The sequence below is a fragment of the Calonectris borealis genome, chromosome 3 (genome assembly GCF_964195595.1).
Source record: "Calonectris borealis chromosome 3, bCalBor7.hap1.2, whole genome shotgun sequence".
In the NCBI taxonomy this organism is placed as follows: domain Eukaryota; kingdom Metazoa; phylum Chordata; class Aves; order Procellariiformes; family Procellariidae; genus Calonectris; species Calonectris borealis.
The window spans coordinates 70508113-70524746 of NC_134314.1; the positions used below are offsets into that span (position 1 = coordinate 70508113).

A 16634-nucleotide genomic window follows, 5' to 3' on the forward strand; every position below is an offset into this window, starting at 1 on the left:
CTGGCACATTCTCCAAGTTCTAGATATTAAAAAGTGAATGATAATTAAATACTCCTTTCCTCCTTCTTGGCTTTTTTCTGACATTAGAATTATGGTATTAATGACAAGTGATAACCGTATCTTTCCCATTGGAATGAAACACTTTTAGCCTGAAAGAAAGTCATATTGTTTGGATCTGATCTGTTTTGCACCGTTTAATCTGTTGTTGCTCTCTAAATATGAGGCTAATTCTAAGAAGGCTCTGTGACTGTATCCATACCCAAAGCTCTTTTTAATGTTAGCAAACATGAGCATACATGCATGTGTTTAATGTACAATGTATGTATATGCTTTCCTATGTTGTCATAATTTGCATTTGCAGAAAAAGGGCCCTTCTGTTTCCATTTGCTTAGATAATGAGCTATGTTAAGAGTGCCAGAGCTAAAATAATGACATACTTAACAGTAAACCTATATTAAGTAAATTCCCAAGAGGATCCTATTACTCTTAAGGGAAACTGAATTGTCTGTCTGAATTGTTTGAAGTTGTTTGTCTTCTCCCCACACCTTTTAGGACTTTGTTTCCTGAAAGTGGACGTTTGAAAAGAACAGAACAGCTGATGATGACAGCAAATGTTGATCCAACTCTGCGTCCTTTTCAGCTCTCCATGTCACACTTTAGAAACCTGTGCAATACATACAGGAAAATGTGCGATGAAGACCCAAGCCTTTTTGCGTACAATTACAGAGAAGAACTAAAGCAAAAGAAGAAGATGAGGAATTTACTTAGAAGTACCAGTCAGCCTGAACAGACTGAAGAGGAAAATCAGCTGTAAGACTGTAATTGCAGCAGACTGATTTTTTAGTTAGTTTTAACTCTTTGATCTAGAGGTGTTGATTCAGTGAAAGGGGCCTTATATATTCCTACATCTGTGCAGGTATGGAAGAACTACTTTTGAGAAAGTGGGGGAGAGAGAGGGCTTTCCCATTTTATTTATTCATTCCATTCAGCTGCAGACAAAAGCGAAAGGACGGTCCAGTTACAAGGTGCCTACAGGTTCTTTTTACTTCAGGGGAATGGCCAGAACACATACCAAGAGCAAGGTATGTTGTGAGACAGGTAATTAAGTTGGGATACTTCTGAAATAATTGAGTTTTATATGAATGAAAGTGCATTATTGAAACGTAAGAAAAACTACTTTCCATACTTCAGCATGTAAGATGGTGTTTGGGTTTTTGTGCTCTTTTTATCCTGGAACATCCTACTGTGCAGAGCAATTTAAAAAACAAAAGCCAAAACTTGTATAAATATACTCAAGTGACTGGCTTAAAGGAGGATAAAGATTGCCTCAAGGTCTGCTAATATTCTTCTCGTTTATGCAAAAGCAAAGAATTTGGGATTTAAAGCTCCAACTAGAAAAAGCAGCATGATAAAAAGTAGAAAACATGGCTAAGTACAATACTTATTTGTCTTTTACTGTACAGGCTGGTAGAGAAAATAAAAAATACAGTCAAATAAAAGATTACAGGCCAAGCTTTGTTTTTGTATTTACACATATGTATAAAGTATAAACAGCATCTTGAAACTTACAAAAATGAAATTTCTGCACTATTGTGCACTAAAACACATTAAAATAACTTAATTCTGCTTTAAATAAAGCAAAAATGAAAACCAAAGAAATAAAATGCCCAAGGTATTGAAAAATCCATTTCGCAATGCTACTTTCCATTGTAATCCCCTCTGCCACTCACTAGCACCTTTTCCACATTACTTAAAATACTAATGAGGCCATCCTTCCCTTCCGTTCCCATCCCCAAGAACACTATATCTTAATAACTGCTTGAAAGGGATGAACTAATTTACAGACCTTGGTCAACTTAATCTATTTTTCATCCACAATAAATTAAAATAACTTAAGAATCCTTTACAGCTGTTTTTGTGGAAAAAATGTATTAGTGCACAAAATCAGATAGTAGTTTTCCTGCAGCTTCCATGAATTTACTAGTTTTAAAGCAAAATAAGTTTGTTGAATTTTATGTGGACTTCAAATGAATTTTTAAATATAGTGCTTAGAAAGCTAGGATTTCCCATGCCTCTCCACAGCTTCATAAAAACAGTCCTCATTAACTACAGATGTTAAACTCTGGACGCTAAATTCTCTCTCTAAAATAGAGTTCAGATCCAGGTTTGCAGCATCAGAGTGACTGTCAAGGGACTGGTGACGTTCTTGCATTGCCATTAAGGTTCCTCTGTTACGCCTGGTGCTGTTTACTTTTCTCTTCACTGGGCAGAAATGGCCACGCACCAGCTTTGGATGCTCTCCTGTCTCGAAGCCATCGCCTTCCTCATTTTCAGCAGCCTGATCCCGTTCAGAGTCAGTACTCGGTTCCTCTGAAATCTTCAGCCGTTGGAACTGTATTTCGATGTCTTTCGTAGGGCTGCCCTTCTTTAGGCTCTGATAGTCATCGTCGTCATCATCATCACTGAGAATATCAGATTCTTTGACAAGAACGTTAGAAAAGTCGGATGCACAGCTCTGTACGTGTTTATCGGGAGATGAATTTTTGGGCTCCTGTGTGCTGTCGGCGGTGTGGCAGCTGCTGCTCTGAGTGCTGCTGCTCAGGCTGCACTCATCAGAGTCCTGGAAGGTGCCTTTCCCCGGGTCACCGTTCCACTCACTACTGGATGAATTCTTCAGTACCTTCAAGGACCTTGTGGAAGCTGTGCAGAGGAAAAAGGCAGGTTTATTTTTTCAGCAAAACATCAGCTGGTTGCTACACTGTCTGTCTCAATAGCTCACTTATAATTACAGTGTACGTAGTCTCTTTTGATAATCATCCCAGGTCAGATGTGTGAGCGTTCCGATACCAACAGCACGATCCCATGTCAGAGTTTTCATTCCACCTACCCCAGGGCCATGTGCTTGCCTTCACGTGTAACATATACAAAATCCTCCAAAAATTATAGTAATGATTTGCACACATCCGCAGGAAAGCAAGACTGATTCAGGCACCTCAAGCACTGGAGGGCCAGGTTGTAGGCGGGAGTTGAACTGTCCCGGTTCCTGTGACGGTAGGGGATTTTATAGACAACTGATCAGATGGAGAACTTGAAATACTAGTAGCTACTCATTTAACTAAAATGTCTGAAGCCTGTACTTAATTAGAGTATCTGCTGGGATGCAGATTTAGTGCACTGAAAGAAGCAAGACCCCTGCCTTTTGCCAGTTGTTTTAGCTTTAAATGTTATTAGGCCTGAGTTACTAAAGGGAACCCAGAGGAAAGAACACTAATACTGCATGCCAAAGGGAGTCTGTTTCTTCCCAGCCAGCGAAATTAATTTGGGCCTTATTAAGTCTTCCCTTAAGAGAGCTAATGACACATCACAGTGGGGCGGGGGTGGCAAGCTTGCTTATCTCCTCTAGCCCTTGTCATTCACTGAGTTGTGGAGAAACTCTACCACCTCCCCAGCCCAAAAAAGAAACGGGATTTGTGGGTCTGGCACATGGCACACTACAATCATGATAATAATTGTGAACCTTCTGCCAGCGCTAGAGTCCAGACTCCATTTTTTACTTTGACAACATATTTCTTACCCAGTTTGGCTGTTGCAGGTACACGGTTCTTGAGTGGGACAAGCCGATCTTTACATGTTTTCTCCAGCGGTAGCTCACATTTTATGTGGCGTCTGAAATTCTCCCGCAAAATAGAACGGATCACCTTCACGATGTTAGTCTTGTTCTCACAGTCACTGCAAGTTTAAGAAAACAGATAACCTGATTTGCCCCCCTGACGTAAGACACTATTGGGATAAAATCTGCCCCCTTCCTTTCTGCCAACGTGCTTTAGCGCAGTGGGTTTTTTTCAGTAGCTTGCTTTAGTAGTGGTTTTGCAGCTAACATCTTTATGTGATGTTAGCCATTTCACACACTGTTTTGAGATCTTGGTTACTTCTTAGAAAAACGTCCTGAAAGTAACTTGTGTACCAAGGGATCACTCCTTAAGTGGTCTTTATCAGAAAGTAATTGCTAATCAGCTCAGAGTCCGATAAAATCAGTTACTTCACCCATATTGTACTGGAACTTATGATCATACGTCTCTGCAGATTTCTGACATTGGATCACTGCACCAAATTCACTCCAATTTCAAATTCTTACACTTTATGCAGTTAAACACTGGCGTAGTGCCTGGATTCAAAGAGTGTGAGCTGCATTAGAAGTGCTGACGCAAAGGTCATGCAGGGGAAAATCTGTTTTTTTTTTTTAATGCCATTAATGCGATTTGTCAAATACAACCTCCATGTAAAGCTTACCTGCTGCACAACTGAAAAATTGTTTCTGGCCTGCCTTCTAGTTCTGACTTTGTGTGAATCAGTTCCCAGATACAGCTGTTCTCTGTTCCTGTGCATGGAAGGAAACGTTATTTTTGTATATTCTTCACAAAACCTTCAGCTTTAGAAAGACCAGTGCAGAGCTCCTCTTCTCCTGAAGGCAGTGTTAACATAGGCATGGGTGGATCCACAGAGGTGGAACCCAAAGGAAAGTCCCCTGAGCTCCCCTGCTGCAGCAGCCTGGCTAGTGCTGCCTTTGAAAACTCAACCTTCTCTCAGGTGCACAAAGGCTTTATTTGCCCTAAACACGTAGTGACACTTTACACAAGACATAGAACCGCATAGGATCATAAAGATCAACTCAAAGGGGAAACAAAAACACAGCCCTCTACTGCCACAAATGACGCAGTCAACTTTCCCACGTTTGGAAAAAAGCAAGGGTCAGCACACACAGAGCATAAGGGTGTCACCAGGGTGTCAACCATGGTAAATCACCTTCCCGTTCATGGCATCTTTTCATTGGGGATTTCCATTCTGCCATTCTTCCACATCATGTTGCATCTTCTTGCACTCACGGAAGAAGCCAACATACCAAATGAAAAAATTCTGTTAATGTATCAAGCCTGTACCCCCTGAGTGTAGACACAACAGTAGATACTATTTTCTCTACACCTGCCTGTTTCCAGAGGCTCCAGAAAGGCTTATGGAAGAAGCAGTATTACAGAATCCCAGAAAAGCATTCAAACCTGAAGTATTCAGTGCAAGGGAATTACCTGCTGTGTTCCCCAGTCGAACTTGAAGAGCAGATAAAGGAATCAGCCAACGAAATTTAAATGGATCCAAGTCACCATAATTATGTGCAGCACGAACATTAGTAGGCTGCAAAAAGAAAAACAAGGATATTTTTAAGAAGTAAAAAAAGTGGGGTTTTTTTGTGTTACTCTTAAAAGACCTGCCTCTGAAGAGAAACTAAATTCATTAGACTTTGTCCTTCAGTACCTTAATATGTGCTTGTAAATGTAGTTGAAATGGTGATAGACACAACCTTTGGAATTTGTAATTGCTTCAACTTTTAAAAGCACTTGTTTTTAATGGATAAAAATAATACTTTGCATATAAGTACTACTAGGGAACAAGTTTCCCATGAGGAGCCCGCTGACTGTTGATTAGGAGAATACATTAATCATGTAGCTGCTGCTGCTACTTTCAGAGCCCCTCTATCTGTTATGATAAGCATGGTGCAGTACTTCACCACTGGTACTCAGGATATACAACTTGCTACTTGACTTCAGCATTCCATTTTGTAAATGGGGACAGAGGAGGTTATGTTTATAATGCCCCCTTTCCTTCCAGGGTGATCAAGGGTCTATAAACAGAGGTCTTTAACCTACATACGACGTTAAGGTAGGCCATCGTAAATGCCATCTGGAAGAATTAATGATTCCTACGTGGCAATGTTTCATATTCCACCTGATGGAACTAATATGGGGCTTACACAGAGGAGATGCTGCTGCTTACTAAATAACAAAAAATACTTATTGCTGCATAGATACTGAGCACTTGTTTTAGCTGCGCTAGCTAGAATTCCAGCCTAGCGAGGGAAGGTGGCGTTTCACTCCCCCTTCAGCACTGGTGTGGTCCATCTCACACTGCAGTAGGATCCTGTGCATAAACACCCACCACCCCCACTGATACCAGACTTACCATTTTCTTTTTCAGCTTGTAGTTCTCCTTATACACCAGTATTACAGCCCTCTTAAAAACTAAAAAAGAAAGAAAAAAAGGAAAACTGTTAATTGCAGGTGTAATGTTCAATGGAAATATTATCTTGGAGAAGCTGATGACTGTAGTCACAGGAATGTGAAGGATGAGATAAGCAAACTGACTGAAGCAAATACTGCCCTGTATTAAGATGACAGCTGGGTTTTTCATCCTACATTTGTTCATGCAATGGCAGTATTTTTTCCTCAGATTTTGTTCTGAACGTTTAGGATGAAGCCATTCTGCACCTTTATTCTGAAACTACCAGCAGCCTGTCTCCTGGTAGTGAAGCAGCCTTCACATAAACAAATACAGCAGATGTAGGTTAGATGTAAAGGTTCAGATTTTCTTTTTGTAATTGGTGGATGTTTTCAAGTGGAGTGAAGGGCCTATAGCAAGAGAGGGCTGTGAAAAAGGACACTAAGTCTGTTCTTCCTGCAGTTCAGCATTTGTTTAGTTGGAATCTCAAACATCTCAGTTCCTACTTTTCCATTTGCAGGAATTCTCTGGCTTCCACAACATCCGACCAGATAACTAACTAACTAACGTTATCTAATTAACGTTTCAGCCTCCAGGGAGGCAGGGACATGTTCTCTCTCATCTGTAAGGAGGAACAGAAACATGTGGGCTTTGAAGCTGCAGCTGAACTGAAGGATTGCTCTGCAGAGCAGTCCTGGATCCCAGATCAAACTCAAGGGCAGTATAGCTCTATCCCTGCTCATGCATCCACGTTTCCTTCCAGTGGAAGAGGAGAGAGGGGCAATGGTATGCGGTTGAGTCTCATCCCTACATGAAGCCAGGATGCAGCCATAGCAAGCACAGCATTTACCCCAGAGCTTGGCTTTCCCTCAGTTCCACATATTAGGTGCATTTTCTAAGCTGCCACATAGGGTTTGAAGTGAGAAGAAAACTCAGGTTCCCAAGTGGCAGACGAGTAGTCTGCCATTCATTCATACATGGGAATGTATGTCCTGCTGGGAAGTGTCTGGCATACATGGATCACTGCGGAGCTCATCCAAGGAACCTGGGAGGTAGCTCCTGCTTGTTCTTCTGTTAGAAGCATCCCCTCCCCTAACCTGTCATGCTTCCCCGAGAAGGAGTGCGCGACAGCCCTGAGAAAAGAAACTTGTCTCTCGTCAACCTGAGTTGTTCTGTAGGTGTTTATCCAATGACATTTTAAAGAAATATTTTTTAAAGAAATGGACAAGTGACTAAGATGTTTCACCGGAAGGTTTAATTGCTTAGGTAATTACTAAATGATTAATCATATATAGACTATTAAATAAAACTCTTGGTTGTATACTCTTATGTCCACATGCATTTCTCAGTTAAAATAATCTGGATGGGGATTTCAATGCAGTAGCTGTAAAGCAGAGCTTAGCCTAAATTCCCAGGAGTAGGATAAATCACCATTTTCCTACCAGCCTCCTTTGAAAGCTTGGTTTAGCAGATTGTTCTAAAGAGAATATTGTCTCTTGAAAATCACTGATTTCCATAGTTTACATATAGGCAGGAGAGCAGCTGAGGTTGGCTCACAGAGCAAACAGCAACAGCAAACAAATGAATGGAAACTTTTCACTTCTCATATTACGAAATAGAACTATGTATTTTTTCAGATGTAAGTCTACCTAGATATCACATGGCTACAGTGAAAGGAGATGGTGGCTTTCATCTTGTAAGAAGATTTAGAATCATAGAATCATTAAGGTTGGAAAAGACCTCTAAGATCATCGAGTCCAACTGTCAACCCAACACCACCATGCCCACTACACCATGTCCCTAAGCGCCTCATCTACACGTCTTTTAAATACTTCCAGGGATGGTGACTCAACCACTTCCCTGGGCAGCCTGTTCCAAGGCTTGACCACTCTTTCAGTACAGAAATTTCTCCTAATGTCCAGTCTAAACCTCCCTTGGCGCAACTTGAGGCTGTTTCCTCTCGTCCTATCGCCAGTTACTTGGGAGAAGAGACCAACACCCACCTCACTACAACCACCTTTCAGGTAGTTGTAGAGAGCGATAAGGTCTCTCCTCAGCCTCCTCTTCTCCAGGCTAAACAACCCCAGTTCCCTCAGCCGCTCCTCATAAGACTTGTGCTCCAGACCCTTCACCAACTTCATTGCCCTTCTCTGGACACGCTCCAGCACCTCAATGTCCTTCTTGTAGTGAGGGGCCCAAAACTGAACACAGGATTCGAGGTGCGGCCTCACCAGTGCCGAGTACAGGGGCACGATCACCTCCCTACTCCTGCTGGCCACACTATTTCTGATACAGGCCAGGATGCCGTTGGCCTTCTTGGCCACCTGGGCACACTGCCGGCTCATGTTTAGCCGGCTGTCAACCAGCGTCCCCAGGTCCTTTTCCTCTGGGCAGCTTTCCCAGATTTAATGTGGTAATCTTCAGATTTGAAAGAGCAGAGAGTCATTAAGGAAGACACTTACCAAACACTGTAAGTTCAAGGTCTTTTCTTGCTTTGCCCAGTGATGGGAAAGGATTCAGCCAGGAAACTGTAGAGTGCATCAGAAGTTCTCCCATTGAAAGCTCTGTCACCTGTATTAAATTATAACAGTAGATAATATAAACAAACAATATAAATATATATACATCAGTGCTGCGATCCATATATGTGAGTAAAACATCAATGAGTACACATCAATAACTTTAAGGATCTATGTTTTCTGTATTTACTTTATGTACAAAGAGAAGGGCAGAGAGATCTGCACTATGGCAGGAAAAGTGTGAGTAATCGCCCTTTTTAAAATAGGTAACAACTATAAAAAGTAATAGCCCGTAAGTTATGGAAGCTGGATAGAAGTTCTTACTATTAATAACTTAGAAGAATATTAAGTTGATCTGATGATCTGCCACTTACATGTAGCCAGTTGCGAACTGGCTGATTTATTAGCTGTAAGTATCTTTAATTTCTATAGAGTAATTAGTATCAGTGACACTGCCAATGGCAGAATTAATGGAGGTCTTGTACTCTGAGGCTGCTTTCTTCTGTGGGACACAACGTTAACACTGTGAAGAATCTCCCAGGCTGTCAAGTTTTGTTTCCCCGAGGTAGCCAACGGGGGCAATTTGGCTTTTACTAGGAGGAAATAAAACAACTGAGCCGGCATCTCTCATATCTGATCTTCACCTTTACGGATTTGATCTGCTTAGTAATCATTTCATGTAAATACCTAAATTGAGACCTTGCTGCCCCAGTTCTGGGAGATGTGTGCACACAGTCTGTTTAACTAATGGTTTTTGCTCTGACAAATACCCGTGGATGCCTCAGCACTGGAAGTGTAGAGAATGAGAATAACAGACCTTAATGTGAAATCCCTCAAATTGCCATTTTCATTTATATGGGTGAAAAAATATCTTAAGAACTTAAGAACTCTATAGCATAAAATCTGAATGCCTTAGGGCATGGATAATCTCTGCAACATTTGAGAAGAGGAGGATTTTTCCTACTGAGAATTATGTCTACTCCTGCTTTCAATTCCTGTCAGTCCAGAAGGCGGCTCTGGCAGCTGTCTGAAAATTTTACCGTAACCTGCTGACAAAAAGAAACTTCACAGGCAGATATGAAATGGAAGTCAAAATATTAAAGGAGAATGGAGGAAGCCCAGCACAAATAAGTTCCCAAAATTACCTCAGGAAGAGATAAAACACCCAATGGCAAGCAGGATAATGCTTCAGGAGTGAATAAAACATGTTGTTCCTTCTCTTACCTCCTTCTCTGTTCCACTTTGATCTGCAACCAGTTGGTCAAATACAGTGCCATAATCTTCATATATCTTCTGCATCTCGTTGATGTGACTTGCTACTTTTTCCATTGCCTTCAGTGCTTCTATAAGGTTTAAAAATTTCACAGACAGCTATGTAATTCAATTGTGTTTTCTAAACATGACATTTTTTATTGAATTCCCCTTGAGACAGGCAAAATGACGCAGTGTTCCCAACGTCTGGTGAACAGAATTCTAGCTTTATACCAGTGCTTTCTCATAGCAAAGTAGAAGGTCTGCTTCCTGATCACAGAAAGTGAAAAATGCTTGTCTGGTGTCTAAAGTGCCTGAAAAGGCCGCAATAAGCATTCCAGTGATAAGCCCCCAGATGTATGAATATTCCTATCAACACAATAGTAAACACGGTTAGGTTTTGCATCTCGTATGTATAGGGCCACTAGGATCTCTAGAGTAATCTACACCCATAGCAGGGTAAGTCATCTGATGAGCTTTAATAGAAAAACAAATTGCATTTGGCTCACCACAGAACAGACAAAGAAATACAGTGCTAGGTTGTACAAGTTCCTCATGGATTTTATCCATGACATTAAATGCTGGTGGCCAGGTTTTGTTTGTATTTTGTTTTCTAAGCAAGAATGACACTAGATTTCATTAGACTTTTGTGTCTAATAGAGAGGAGTTGGAGAAGGGCGCTTAGTTTTCCAGTCCTGCCAGCTCTTAACTGTGCAGCCTTTTAGAAGTTTGGCATCAATCCTGACCTGCAAGTAAGTCACCCCCAGCTTGGTTGCAAGGGCAAGGGAACAGTATTAGAAGCTCCCTTTGAAGTCAGTAACAGCCTCATGACTTTTTGCTGACAATGTATTTTGCCTGAATCTATTTTGTTAAAATGACAATCGTTCCATGAAATAAATCTCTAGACTTTCATCCACCAGGTGCTGACAGACCTGAACTGGAATTGGCCAGGGTGAAGTCCCAAGCGTCTGAGCCTAGAAAAGCAATCAACTCTAATGGATGTTAGACAGGCAAGGCTATGTGGGAAGACTGCAAAGCTTTGACACGGATCTCTTCTACGCCAGCAAGAGTCACAGCCAAACCTCAAACAACTATAATTTCCTGCTGTGGCGCTCTTAAACTTTGACACATTTCAAAAACTGAGTAATAGCCACAAGATGGAGCTTTGGTCAGTGTTTCCCAAGTGGGGAAAAAAAAGCAACACTACGACCTGACATGCTCCTGTGTAATAATTGAGGAGAAAGACGCCGGTCCTATTTGCCATGGCAAATCCTGAGTATATCTACTTCTCAAAGGGACTTGGACATACCAAGTAGGACTTTTTGCTAAAAGCACGAAAAAGCTACTTACTATTTTTAAGGAGAGGGAGGGAATTCTCTCTATGTTCTGACAAGTTCTGTGCTATCTACCAGAATGGCTACCTGCATTTTCAGAAAGGGCTAGAAATAAAACTTAACTCATATTCATCCCTGTAGAAGAAAGGAAGAAGTTACCTGTCAAATGATAGTGCTCCTCACTCTCGTTGTCTGTCAGAGACACCAGTTCTTTTAAAAGCAGAGGATATTTCAGCACTCTCTGAACAGGCTTTATGAGATACGACTCCAGTGTAGAAGAGTGTTGCTTTGTGGGATTTCGAGCATCCAGAAAGGCCTTAAAGGCACTATCTGTTTTGGCTAGATGTAAATAAAAGAGTTGGTCAATTGAACGTGGAAGTCATAGAAGTCACAATAATTTGAAAGCACAGAATTGCAACTTGTAACCAGCACCAAAAGCCTCACCCTTTTCAACAGATGGTTTACAAAGTAGTTTACACTATCCATTTCATAATCATTTCCTGCATTAAATAACATACATAAGGGCTAAGAGAGCAAGTATATCACAGTGACATTATTCCTCAATGTAATTTTTCCACTGCACTGCAGTGGATGGCAGAGGAAGTAATCGCTAACTTATTCTACCATTTGTTGCTGCTTTTTGGAGTATGAGCTGGATCTGCAGACGGCACAAACTCGTGGAAGATGTTTCTGTAGCTATTCAGGCTACTGCCTGGATGTTACAAAAGAAATGTTATCCCTTCAGTTCTGTACCATACTTCAGCAGAACCGCAGATCTTAGCTATTCCTATTGAAAGATACCCGATTAGCCCTGCTTTGTACCAATATTCTCTGCAAGTCGACAAGATTTGTTACAGTCGTTCATTGGAGTTTAAATTCATGCAAATGAATTACAATAATGAAGACAATAAATTACCTCTCTCAAGAACCTTCTGAACTTTGATGTGGTTTGCGCAGAAGCCACTGTACAGTTTAAAGTGGTCAGCATAATACAGAAAGGAGCCTCCGAGGGAAAACAGCAATTTCTGAAATCAACACAATCAAAATATTAATTCATTACTAGAATCCTAAATAAATGTTCAGGCACATAACACAGGGGCTCAACGGTGAGATTATCTGCTATCTTTCTATACATATCCTATATTTTTTTTATATGTGTATATATATAGGTAAAAAAAATGAATATACTACTAGTAGTAGCTCTGTGATACTTCTGTATTCCTCTGGGTGTAGAGTTCAGTCTATTTAGGCCAAGCCTGCAATTTTCTCTGTTCTCCCTGAGCAGGTAACACCACTGCAGCCATTCTGTCTTACTGTATCTTTCAGGCAGCACAGGAACAAAACTCAGCGGACGTGTAACAGGGTATGTTGTGCTGGGAAAACACATGAGCAATAGGAAGCAAGGCATAAAAGTGACAAAGCCAGAAGGGACAGTGTAAAACAAACAGAGGATTGCTTTCCAACTGTTTTCCTTCTCTCAGGCAGGTGGTAATTACAGGGCACCTCTGATGTTCTTGGACGAAGGGGAGTTTGGGAAGATGTGGGAGGGACTGAATCACGAGAGAGATGTTTTTAGAAAAACGCCTCCCAAAGCAAAGATAAGAAAGAGGAGTACTGAGGGAGGAGGAGGGGGAGGAGGAGAGCAGCCCTCTCCCCTCTTTTTAATCAATGTTTGCTCCACAAAAGGCAGCAAGTGTCCAGGAGACCTGCCAGCAGTCTCTCCCGGTCCTGTGACAGTGACTCCATCTTTGGGGAACCGACCTCCTCCAGTTGGGGCAGGTACCGAGTGATGCCACCGTGAGTGAGACAGCACAGCAAGGGCACAGTCTACAGCCGTTTACACTTCGTACGCCCTCTTCTTGGACCTCACAACATGACAAACTCATGTGGCATTTAACAGGAAAAGATGCCAGTCAGTAGAGGGTGAACTGGGCACACTGGGGAGGAGCACAGGGCAGGGCAGAATTCAGCCCAGTAACAATAACCTTTCTACAAAGGAGTTCTGCCTCATAAGCATTGCTAGTTCATAGCATACTCAAAGTCTACTCTGCATCTTCCATGTTACATCTTCTGCCGTGGGAAAGAGGAAGACAAAACCATGAAAAATAGCACTTATTTTTCACTGCTGAATAGGTGTCTGTAATCGAAAGTAAAGCTTCAAACATAAAAGCAATCATATGAAACTTAGAGTTCCTAAAACTGGATTTTCACAAACATTTCCAGGCACATTGCAAGGTATTAAACAACCAACTATTTACCCGGAACTGGGATGGCGTTTCCAGTGTATTAAAATCTGAGGAAGAAGATATTCCATCTTCCAGGGTCTCCAAAAACACCTTCTGGAAATCCAGCATTTCTGGCAGACTGCCGAACAAGGACTCCATCTGTGAAAACATCAGGCTATGAAGTACAGCAGTCCGTGCACCTAACAGTGGTCTTGCGAAAACAGTCCGCTAAGGAAATGGGACACACAAAGAGGTTGTAAAGGCCAATAATGTCTTCGTTAATACTTTTCAAATGGGTTTGATAAAAAAATCCTTCCCAAAAAGCAAAGATTTCTTAGCAGTTAAGTCAGAAGAACAATTACCCTTTAAAAAAAGAAGTGACGCACGCACCAGACAGAAAGGCACTGGTTGGTGTAATTCCTATTGTTATCTTCGTTGTTTGCTTTTTCTGTCATACTCTCAGCAATGAAAAACCCAAGTGCCAAGGTCTTAACCCATAAAAGAATGAAAAGCACATCTTTCAATTATTCCCTCACCTCATCCTGGGTAAGGAAGGTTTCATTCTGAAGGGGCTCCAAGTACAGCTCGAAGAGGCAGCTCAAGTCCTGCAGGAAAGAGAATTCATTCACTTTTTATGTAACAGTTTGAAATTGCTCTTTATGCGACAACTGTGGGATAATTTTCGGAAATGAACTGGAGATACAATTCCTTTTCTGTAACAAAATCACCTGCGTGTTGTTAGCACTAAAGTGATTGCTAAATTAGACGCAAATTGATTTCAGTGTAATGTTTTTGTTTCATCCTTAAGGCTTTACAGCTTGATTATAACAAATTATATTTTAGCATAGCATGAGGAGAAAATGTTACAGATGATGGCTTTCTAAAGAGTCCATGTATATGAACAGCATCAAATGTTTTAATCATGTATGTTAGATAAACCATATAAATAGCCACTCATTTAAGCATCAGTAGCAATATTCAGAAGGACACGTAACATTTTAAAATGTATTAGTTATTAAAGTGCTCAGTTATGTTGTCAGGGGGAATGTGATCAAGGGCTTTTTCAGTCACTTCTTCAAATAATTGGTGCCACTTTTGAAGACTTACTATCCCACACCAGAGCGTGATGACAGGGCTGGGGCCCACTGCAGGGCTCTCCGACCCTGAGAAGAGAAACAGCAGAAATTCTTATGGAGAAGGAATAACGAGCATCCCCCTCAGAACGCCGTAATGAGCATGTGCAACCTGCCAGGATTTTGCCTGGTGCAAAATTTCACGCATGTCCGTGACCTCCATGGTCGTGCCTTTGGTAAAGGGATTCTTCTCTAAGAAACATCAGCTGGACATACATAGGGGCCCATGTTCTGTAAAGCTTCCTCAAGCTATACAGCGTATGGCTGTATTAGTGTATTGGTGGGTGTACTAACAACAACGGACTGAAAGCATTTTCTCTTCTTTTCCGTACACATTATTGCAGCAAGTACCGATATCTGTAAGTATGTGTTTTGAGATCCAGTAAAGTAGATGATTCCTCCTTGCTGAATACCGGTGAAATCAATGTTTTCATGTTTCTTTTGGCATCCAGTCACATGAATTTGGGGTTTATAAAAAGAAAAAGATATACATCTAACAAATTATGGACTTATCAGTCAGAGGAGAAATAACATATGTGTGATGCTACAACCAACTGGAGTTGTGCCTTTTAGCTTTGCTGATTCAAAAATAATTACGCACTATTTTCCACAATTAAACTTTTTTTCTAATTTGTAGGAGACTCTATTCTGTTCTTCTACCAGATTTATTTTCATCTTGAAAACTAGGGAAACATCCCCTGGAAAAGCCCTATGTTAACATATTGCAGGTATGTACTCCCCACAAATCACCACTCTCCAATATAAATACAAATTGACTAGAACTAAAGCTACTAGATCAAATCCTATGGCTTCTATTACAGGGGCAAGCCCATTGAAAACAACAGGAACAATTAGATAAGCGGACTTTATAGGTTATGGCACTTGTAGAGGGCTGGTTATATAAAGGTAAGCATGAAATATGTTAAGACCAGCCACAAATCATGGTCAGCCTCAAAAACAAGGCTGTAGCTAGCCAGATTTTTTTTTTTTTTACCTTGACATAAGATTTCTCAGTGTCCATAAGTTCTTGGATGACTTTCCTCAGTCTATCTGCGTCAGAAAGGTGGCGAGCCAGTGGCCGTGGAGGTGGATCCTGGTTGTCCTTCTGTCCTTCCATACCGCTTGCTTGGACGTCTTGGAAGTTTCGGCACAACGCACTGATCTGTTCTGCGCTCTGTTAAATGAGAAGAAAGAGACAAGCGCTGATGTTTTAGAATACAAGCTGTACTACAATTATTTTTAAATTCCTCAAATTTTGCTCTTGTTCCAAATTCGGGGGCCAGAGCATGCCATTGATTTTTGTCAAATACGTGTCCTGATAGCTTTGAACAGCTTGAATTTATAGCAGATCCAGATCACAGCAGTAAAAGGAAATGAAAATTTTCTAGTGATTTTCCAGTGCAAATTATTTTCAGTCTTCAGTTACAAGCTCGTGGGGTGAAAAAGATGAGAGCACTCAGCTATATCATATACTTTGATTCTTATGACACTAGCATCACACTGTTTTCCATCTCTCTTATTTTACAACACTCACTGCATCAAAATAGAAAGAATTAGTAGATAAAGATCTTTTAAGCATCCATCTTTTATTTGTCATCTGCTACCTATACTGTGTTGTGTGTTTTTTTCAAACAATGAGACACGGAGCTGAGGGTTCAGATTCCAGTGTCCTGGGCTGTCAAAAGATGTTTAGATGCTTTCTCTCTAAGGAGACAACTATGTATCAAGATTTTTTGCTTTCAAAAACAGAGAATAGAAACCTAAATCTTTGAGAGTCTTTAGAAGAATGATAAAGATGGAAAAAACCCAGAAAAATTTCAAGCAAGGTAGGAATGGGAGATGGAACAACAAGAGTTAATCTTATAAGGCAAAGATGGAAGAGAAAGAGATTCTTCTGACACTATGAAATGGTGGTGCAGTTTGCTCTTGCATGACTACCACTAATATCCAAGAGCAACTTTTGCAGGCAATAATCTTTAATGCTTTTGAAAATTATTCCACTGTTCTCTTTCTTATATGACGTTTTCCCAAAAGCTAGAATATCGCTGCCATTACCCAATTCTACCTTAACAGCTGTCGGTATCCACCTCTTTGTACTACGTGAAACAATTCTTCTTCAGTGCT

General features: G+C 40.9%; 2 protein-coding genes across 15 annotated transcripts in view; one reads left to right on the forward strand and one right to left on the reverse strand.

Moving 5' to 3' along the window:
* Positions 1-1499, forward strand: part of TFB1M (transcription factor B1, mitochondrial) — a 29200-nt gene extending 27701 nt beyond the window's left edge. For all 7 annotated transcript variants that reach the window (XM_075146124.1, XM_075146126.1, XM_075146127.1 and 4 more), the window contains one exon: positions 553-1499. In XM_075146124.1, coding sequence (XP_075002225.1) covers positions 553-814 — 262 coding nt within the window. In that variant the 3' untranslated portion in view covers positions 815-1499. The remainder of the gene's footprint in view (positions 1-552) is intronic.
* A 545-nt stretch (positions 1500-2044) lies between these two features.
* The window catches only part of TIAM2 (TIAM Rac1 associated GEF 2), a 183493-nt gene continuing 168903 nt past the window's right edge, over positions 2045-16634 (reverse strand). For all 8 annotated transcript variants that reach the window (XM_075146102.1, XM_075146106.1, XM_075146108.1 and 5 more), the window contains 12 exons: positions 15505-15684; positions 13914-13982; positions 13411-13536; positions 12069-12177; positions 11312-11491; positions 9792-9910; positions 8511-8619; positions 6013-6071; positions 5082-5187; positions 4291-4378; positions 3575-3729; positions 2045-2700 (listed from right to left, as the gene is read on the reverse strand). In XM_075146102.1, the coding sequence (XP_075002203.1) occupies positions 2057-2700; positions 3575-3729; positions 4291-4378; positions 5082-5187; positions 6013-6071; positions 8511-8619; positions 9792-9910; positions 11312-11491; positions 12069-12177; positions 13411-13536; positions 13914-13982; positions 15505-15684 (1944 nt within the window). In that variant the 3' untranslated portion in view covers positions 2045-2056. The remainder of the gene's footprint in view (positions 2701-3574; positions 3730-4290; positions 4379-5081; positions 5188-6012; positions 6072-8510; positions 8620-9791; positions 9911-11311; positions 11492-12068; positions 12178-13410; positions 13537-13913; positions 13983-15504; positions 15685-16634) is intronic.